The sequence below is a fragment of the Mytilus edulis genome, chromosome 6, assembly GCF_963676685.1.
Source record: "Mytilus edulis chromosome 6, xbMytEdul2.2, whole genome shotgun sequence".
Lineage (NCBI taxonomy): Eukaryota > Metazoa > Mollusca > Bivalvia > Mytilida > Mytilidae > Mytilus > Mytilus edulis.
This window is the reverse complement of record NC_092349.1, coordinates 14608508-14617338: the sequence shown is the minus strand read 5'-3', so window position 1 is coordinate 14617338 and position 8831 is coordinate 14608508. Positions and strand designations below refer to the sequence as shown.

The following is an 8831-nucleotide window of genomic DNA, read 5'->3' as shown; positions in this document are numbered from 1 at the left end:
AGTTTATCCAAGACTTTAAGTAAAGTATAAAAGTTTATCCAAGACTTTAAGTAAAGTATAAAAGTTTATCCAAGACTTTAAGTAAAGTATAAAAGTTTATCCAAGACTTTAAGTAAAGTATAAAAGTTTATCCAAGACTTTAAGTAAAGTATAACTCCAATGAAATGGTTAACACATCCAAATTATTTGGAATCAAACAAAATTATTAAAACCAAAGCCAATTTCAGCTTTACATTTTCAAAAACCAGTATTAGCATTTTGTTATCCATGTTGTAGACATACTAATTAATTTCATTTGATTCTCTGTTGACACATAGCTAACACAAAAAAAATCATAAAAATTTTCACCATAAAAAAACAAAATTCCTGTTATACAAAAATATTGAAAACAGATTAAATTGTATACAAATGACAAAACAATTGTACCATCAAGCACCATATTTAAGTAACAAATAACCCATTTTTTAAGTCCAATTAGATGTCCCAAAAGTAAGTAAGCAATTGAATATCTATTAAAACTTAAAACACAAACACATTGATGAAATAAGCATTCAAATCTATTGCACCATCTTTCATTAACACCCAATCATACTGTCACATGTTCCTACACTGTCACGTGATCCTACAGTCTCATGATCAGACACTGTCACATGATCAGACAATATCACATGATTATAAACTGTCATGTGATCCTACACTGTCACATAATCAGACACTGTCACATGATCATACACTTTCATTTTTTTGATATTTTTAATCAAAGAAGTGAACATCCTAAATGACTACTTTTCCGAATTGGCAAACATTGATTAACAGATTTGGTTGGCATTGAAGTTAATATTAGACATAACCTGTATGTAATACATTTATTTTATCATCTCTTTTCCAAAAATGTTTGAAATCTGACATATAGCAATGTTTACTAAAATATCATTGTAAGAGAAGTCATAATTTAGTCAAACTTACATTCAAAGTCTCCTAATGCGAGACCATTTGTCCCTCTTACTGACCTTTCCCTGAAAAAACTGACTAGCTAAAACAAAGTGACAAATGTCATTTAAAAACAATGAAAACAATTATGATACTATACAAGACCCCTTTCTAACACCACTGACAACAAAGGAATTTCATCTTGATATATATAAAAAATACAAGTATATTATGATTTCACCAACAAACCTGGTGCAGATCTTTGAATGTTTTCACGCAGTGAAACTACAAATTAGTCTGTCACACTGCGGCTACAAAATTTTTCAGCACAACGATCATATCCAGCAAAGTTCCCCTCTTGTAACAAATAAATTTTGGCTGATGGAAATACTTAAACATTGTTTATACCTCTAAAAGTCAGTGCCATTCACATTTTAAGGAGAAATCATTATTTCTTCCTCCACATTTGAATTCTGAGTTCCCTTCTGGAAGATATCTTCAATTAAGCACACGAATCCTTGGTCAAAGTTTAACAATTACCATGACAACAGTGAATGTATTTGACTTCAGCTCTACTCCACTAAAATGTTTATGTTGATATATTCTCATTTAAATATCTCGGAAGACAAACAGACAGTATTTGACGAACAAATCTGCTTCAAATGCACACTAATTATGACTTTTCATTATTTGACAGAATAAATGAACTCATTCAGTTTTTTTCCAGTCGAAGTAATTCATTATTGGTCAAAGAACAATCACAAAATTCCCACTGTGTTGAAGATATCAACAGTTTGAAAATGAACTAATATAAGTTATAACCTATGTGTTAACTTTCCTTGAACATCTGGTAAAAAATGTTATTTTCAGACCATGCAGTACCACTGTCCATATAAATACATAAATAAAATGGTCTATTCCACAGATTTATTTATTTTTTGCCCTTGCAGATCCGCTGTCAAAATGCCCACATAAATAAAATGGTCTTTTCCACAGTTTTCATAATTTTTGGCCCATGTAGTACCATTGACAAAATGTCTGCATAAATTGAATGGTCTATTCCACAGTATTATTCCTAGAGTACCACTGTTCAAATGGCTACATAAATAAAGTGCTTTTTGCCATGTGTTTTTTTGGCAGTCTATGTTTTATACATCTACGTCTTTGGGTGTTGTATTGGCTAAGAAAGGTTCATGCCACATTCTTCTTAGATCTCCCTGTAACATGGAAGAAAAATATGTTAGTAAGACAGTGTATCCCAAACTGTGTCTGACTGACAAAATGTCAGACAAAAAATCGTTCAGCCAGACAGGCATTTCCAAATTTTTTAATTGAAAATATAGTACAACAATAATGTGTCCCAAGTATACGGATGCCCCATCTGCACTATCATTTTCTATGTTCAATGGACCGGGAAAACGGGATAAAATCTCTAATTTGGTATTAAAATTAAAAAGATCATGTCATGGGGAACATGTTTACTTAAGTTTCAAGTTGATTGGACTTCAACTTCTCTAAGAACTACATTGACCAAAAACTTTAACCTGAAGCGGGACAGACGAACCGACGAACGGAGGGACGAACAAATAGACGAACAGACGCACAGACCAGAAAACATAATGCCCATAAATGGGGTCATAAAAATTTCAAATTATTTTTTTGGTCATACAAATCCAAAAACAGTTTGGCACAGACTGAGTAGAGCCAATGTGTACAACCATTGCTCCCATATTCTTCTAAGATCTCTTGTAAATCGAAAGAATTGTTAATAAGTTAGAGCTCAGATCCAAAGCCTCTACATTCTTAAAAGATCAACGTGATAATACTGTGCATAATATTTACTTTTAAATAACAATTTTGATGTTTGCTTCAGGAATGGTTATAATTCATGTAAATACATGTAATGCAGTCCCACTAAATGTCCTTATTCAAGCATTTTAAGTATACATGTAAAACTCCAGTAAACAGGTATAGACCTCCAGACTATTTTGAGTAATTCTAATAAAATTATTAAAACCAAAGCCATCTTCAGCTTGACATTTACACATATCAGTAATAACATTTTATTGTAAAGTTGAGTTGTAGTCTCATAAATGAATACCCTCCATTTTATATTTACAACCATCCAGCTTTCACTGCAACTTTTCCTATCCAAACAAACTGCTGTTGTCTGCTCTATGGTTGGGTTGTTGTCTCTTTGGCACATTCCCCATTTCCATTCTCAATTTTATTAAAATCTATCAAAACTAATACACCATGAATAAATCAAAGTAGTCTACCAACCTTTAGATATGCCATTGTTAGCAAGGGTAATAATGTAAATGGAACTAAATATAATAATGCTGGTTGTGCTGCTTTAAATACTTCTGAGGACACAGTCGCTGTTAATAAACCTGAAAAATTGTACTACAGTTATTTTTTCTGAGAGTACAGACCCTGTTAATAACACCCCCTTTATATTACGAATAGTGCATTACATTTTTATAAATCTATAGCGGAAAGGATAAATATAAATCACTCTAAAATTGATATGCTATTTGAGCAGTCAAATTGCATTGACCATATATTAATTTGCAATATACAGTCACAGACCATATATTACCTTGATTTATACCACATTTTCAATGAGTAGTACTGCAAGGCTTCTAATTCTACCTATTTCTAAGCCTTGTTAATTAACTTTGTATTTCAACAAAACAATGCATAATTGTCCCATTGAACTATAAATGATATATATAGTTGTTTACTTTTACATTATTTCCTCTCTTGTGGAGAGTTGTCTCATTGGCAATCATACCATGTCTTTTTAGTTTTATAATTATTCTTGAAGTATTATCAATTTTGATACTACAACAAAAAAATATTTCACTCTCAAAGCAAATATTACAAAACATTCTGTTTTATGTTCAGAAAAAGTGGTAAAGCATTCCTTGCATATTGCTATGTGTTTGTTTTTTCTACATTGGCTAAGGGTATAGGGGGGGGGGGGGGGGGTGATCTAAAAAAAAAGTTCAACTCCGACCCATTATCGAGCCTGTTCCAAGTCAGGAGCCACTGGCTTCTTTCTTATTGTATGAAGGTAAATTCTAGTTCTTTTCTATATTTTGGAGTTTAAAGTCTATTATCACTTAACTACTACATATTTTTGTAATGGGGCTATCTAAAGCATGCCTCTGGGTGCATGATTTTCTCACTATATTGAAGACCCATTGGTGGCCTTCAGCTGTTTTCCTTTCTTTGATCAGGTTGTTGTCTCCTTGACACATTCCTCATTTCCATTCTTAATTTTATCTTGTCTATGTTTCTTTAATACTTACCTAGAAAATATCCCACCAGTGAACAATGGAAGTATGTAAGCCGCTGTACATAAGTAGGGGGTGGGGGAACTCCTGTTTCTACGGAAATCATTTGTGATTTTTTGTAAGCATCATAACGTAAAACAAAACATAACAACAGGCCTGGCATTACCTGTAAAAGATAAAATATTTATTATGTAGTTTTTCTTCATGCATATATATGTTTTTTTTACATTTAAAATCAATACAAATTCAATGACCACTATAAACGCAGTGATTTACATATGGTCTTTCATAAGCAGAAAATTATATGAATATCAATTGTTACCACAGAATATATGTCAAAGTGGAAATTCTCATATTTAAGAATAATCAAGCAAAGTGAGTAAGTGTTGAAATTTAATTCCCACTAAATCAGCAAGAACTGGAAAAAATGACCAAAAGTCTTCATGAAAATAAATTGTTTTACAGTTTTCACTTACTGATTCAATTGATCAAAATGAATTAAAAAAAGAAAAATAAGAAAGATAACTGTCTTTAACTTTATTTACTAATAATCTCAAAATTACTTAACATATTCGTAAATACATGTGATTTAAAAACAAAAGTAATTAGCCCTTTTCTTGAACAATTCTAATCATTTGAAAATCTTTTGAATAACTTTACCATGTTTACCATTTGAAATTGGCAGGTTTTTACCCTAATCTTTAATGGTTTATGAAAAAATAGGCAATTTATTTTATATCTTTATTACATATAATCTGATAATAGTAATACTTACTATATCACCTAGTCCTAACATGGAAAAATGGCTCGAGTTCTGCATACTGAAATTAAATAATAAAACATAATCATCAACAATTTTATATAATCAACATTTGGATAAACAATAAAATATATTGCTGCTTGGTGTTAAATGCCACTTTGGAATCTGTTGGCTATTTTTCTAGCACAAGTTTTTATTAGTCCTCCAATGTCCAGAGAGAACCAACAACCTTCAGCATAACAACTAACAAACCTAGTCAATCAAGAATATAGTCAAACGCACCTGTCATGTGCAGTACCTAACCTCACAACCTCAGTGTTGACAGGCTAGTGATTTTTATATAGCACCATAGGATTTGAAGATAGTACTGTTACTCTTATTCAGTCGATTCCACTTTTAAAATCATGTTAATCACATACCACTTAATAGCCTAATTCAGTTAACTGCAACATAACGTTAAATTAAGTTTCTTTTGTATTTATTTGATGGGATGGTGTACACAGGTTAAGTTTCCTGTGTTCTTTTTCCAATTTTAAATATCTTTTGTAAGATGTATATTTTACCTCTTTAAATTTTAATATATATAATTAAACTAAACATACCTTGGAAATACTAATTTTCCCGGTAGAGATAGTTTAGGAGCATCCCTGACGAGACCAGTTAAATGTAACTTTTTGGCAAACATTCCAACCTAAAGAAATAAATAGAACAATTATATCTCAAAGGTTTAAGCTGACAATAACATTCAATTATTTGACCTTTATATCCAAAACATGTAAGATGACAAATGTTATAACAGAACTTTAAACATGAACCTCAATCCCAATATTATGTAAATAGTCTATCTTGTCATGACTGGGAAAAAGGGTGTATTTTTAATTTGGATTACAAATCATGATTTCAACATTTACAGTGTATTCAAGCTATTTGCTTTTCTATTTTTACAAGAAGTGTAGTTAAAGAGTGCAATAGGTGACAATGGATGGCTGTTAAACCTCTAGTGGCAAATTAAATGCTGAGTAATTTTTTCCATGGTAGCTCATAAAGTCTTAATTGTCTGCAGGAGAGCAAGTCACCCTACTAGCATATATTATTCTAATTCTAGACCAGTCTTTCCTCTTAATCCTCAATGTGGCATGAATGATGAAAAGCAGCAAATACCAATTCATTTGGTCTGAGCTAGCAGATGCATTGAGTAAATCATAATTTTCTAACAATTCAAATAAATACAATCATGAACCAGGTGCTCCGCAGGGCGCAGCTTTTTACAACCGCAGAGGTCGAACCCTGAACAGTTGGGGCAAGTATGGACAAAACATTCAAGCGTGATACAGCTCTGAATTTGGATTGTGATCAAATTTTTGACATTACATGGTTTTTTTTTACACAAAACAAATGTCAAGATTTTACAAATCAATTAAAGATTTCTTCAAACTTTTTAAATCTAAAATTAAATAGTTGACACAGCATAGGTTTCTGACACAGAATGAATGTGGTCTAATGAACTTAAAAGTTTTTTTTTGCCTTTGAGCAATTCACTATGCTGTTGAATATTAATCCTCTCAAAAAAATGTTTGAAGAAATTTTCTTTTTATTTATAAAATCTGAAATGAGAAAAATTTAACCCCCCCCCCCCCCCTTTTTTTTCACATCCCCGTTTCCCTTTTTCCAAAACTGATATCAATTCAAATTTCTAATGGAGTTTGCAACAATAAATACTCTTTTAAATACATCATAAAATATTAAAATGTAAAATAAAGTGCTTGTTATCACTGAATGGTAAAGATTGGGTGGTAGTAAAAGTGAATATACATTGTTTATTGTATAAAACAATAAAAAAAAAATTCATAAGCAACATTTTATATTGGCAAATTGAAGTTATTTACATAAAGTTATTGGCAAATAAAAATAGAAAATGACATCATAGTCATGTCTGGCAAATGTCCAACATACATTATCTAAAAACATTTTAGATAAGATAAGGAAAAAAAGCTTCATCAGCAACATTTTATATTGGCAAATTTCCAATGAAGTTATTTACATAAAGTTATTGGTAAATAAAAATAGAAAATGACATCATAGTCATGTCTGGCAAATTTCCAACATATATTATCAACTACTATTCTATAAAAAGAAAGATAACTCCAATTGAAAATTAATTGCTATTGCACAATATTGTGCAATTAGATATTTCTTGCTATTGTGCAATACTGTGCAAATTGAAAATTTCTTGCTATCGCACATAATACTTGATATGGAATCCTGATTTGGACCAACTTGAAAACTGGGCCCATAATCAAAAATCAAAGTACATATTTAGATAAAGCATATCAAATAAGCCCAAGAATTTAATTTTTGTTAAAATCAAACTTAGTTTAATTTTGGACCCTTTGGACCTTAATGTAGACCAATTTGAAAACTGGACCAAAAATTAAGAATCTACATACACAGTTAGATTTGGCATATCAAAGAACCCATTTATTCAATTTTTGATGAAATCAAACAAAGTTTAATTATGGACCCCCATTTGGACCAACTTGAAAACTAGGCCAATAATTAAAAATCTAAGTACATTTTTAAATTCAGCATATCAAAGAACCCCAAGGATTCAATTTTTGTAAAATCAAACTAAGTTTAATTTTGGACCCTTTGGACCTTAATGTAGACCAATTTGAAAACGGGACCAAAAATTAAGAATCTACCTACATAGTTAGATTTGGCATATCAAAGAACCCCAATTATTCAATTTTTGATGAAATCACACAAAGTTCAATTTTGGACCCTTTGGGCCCCTTATTCCTAAACTGTTAGGACCAAAACTCCCAAAATCAAACCCAACCTTCCTTTTATGGTCATAAACCTTGTGTTTAATTTCATAGATTTCTATTTACTTATACTAAAGTTATGGTGCAAAAACCAAGAAAAATGCTTATTTGGGTCCCTTTTTGGCCCCTAATTCCTTAACTGTTGAGACCTAAACTCCCAAAATCAATACCAACCTTCCTTTTGTGGTCATAAACATTGTGTTAAAATTTCATTGATTTCTATTTACTTAAACTAAAGTTATTGTGCGAAAACCAAGAATAATGCTTATTTGGGCCCTTTTTTGGCCCCTAATTCCTAAACTGTTGGAACCAAAACTCCCAAAATCAATCCAAACCTTTCTTTTGTGGTCATAAACCTTGTGTCAAAATTTCATAGATTTCTATTTACTTAAACTAAAGTTATAGTGCGAAAACCAAGAAAATGCTTATTTGGGCCCTTTTTGGCCCCTAATTCCTAAAATGTTGGGACCAAAACTCCCAAAATCAATCCCAACCTTCCTTTTGTGGTCATAAACCTTGTGTTAAAATTTCATAGATTTCTATTCACTTTTACTAAAGTTAGAGTGCGAAAACTAAAAGTATTCGGACGACGACGACGCCGACGTGATAGCAATATACGACGAAAAAATTTTCAAATTTTGCGGTCGTATAAAAAGTAAATTCTTACCGGATTTTCCGCAGGTCTTGTTGCTACTTTAACCATAACATTGGCACTAAATATATAGGAAGAGAAGAATACCTGAAATAGAGAATAAATAACTGTAACAATTGTAAATGTTGGTCATTGGTAATTAGTACTGTCCTTTTAACAAACTAGTCTAATAATTTCGAAACTCATCTATGGTTGTCTATGTCATGGAAAAAGCATGAAATGGGGTACATAACATTATTGTAGGAATATTATTGTTGGTTCATTTCTGTTTTTCTCATAAATTGCATTATAATTAAATTGACCATTAGTTTTTTTAGTTTGAACTGTTTTTTAAAAATTCTCATGTCTTGCCTTTTAATAGC

At 31.1% G+C, this 8831-nt stretch overlaps 1 protein-coding gene across 1 annotated transcript in view; it reads right to left on the bottom strand.

Moving 5' to 3' along the window:
• Positions 1 to 817: 817 nt before the first annotated feature.
• Positions 818 to 8831, bottom strand: part of LOC139527206 (signal peptide peptidase-like 3) — a 44504-nt gene continuing 36490 nt past the window's right edge. The window contains exons 9-14 of the mRNA XM_071322533.1: positions 8485 to 8556; positions 5595 to 5683; positions 5008 to 5053; positions 4248 to 4398; positions 3214 to 3323; positions 818 to 2147 (exon numbers count right to left, since the gene is read on the bottom strand). Of these exons, the coding sequence (XP_071178634.1) occupies positions 2079 to 2147; positions 3214 to 3323; positions 4248 to 4398; positions 5008 to 5053; positions 5595 to 5683; positions 8485 to 8556 (537 nt within the window). The 3' untranslated portion in view covers positions 818 to 2078. The remainder of the gene's footprint in view (positions 2148 to 3213; positions 3324 to 4247; positions 4399 to 5007; positions 5054 to 5594; positions 5684 to 8484; positions 8557 to 8831) is intronic.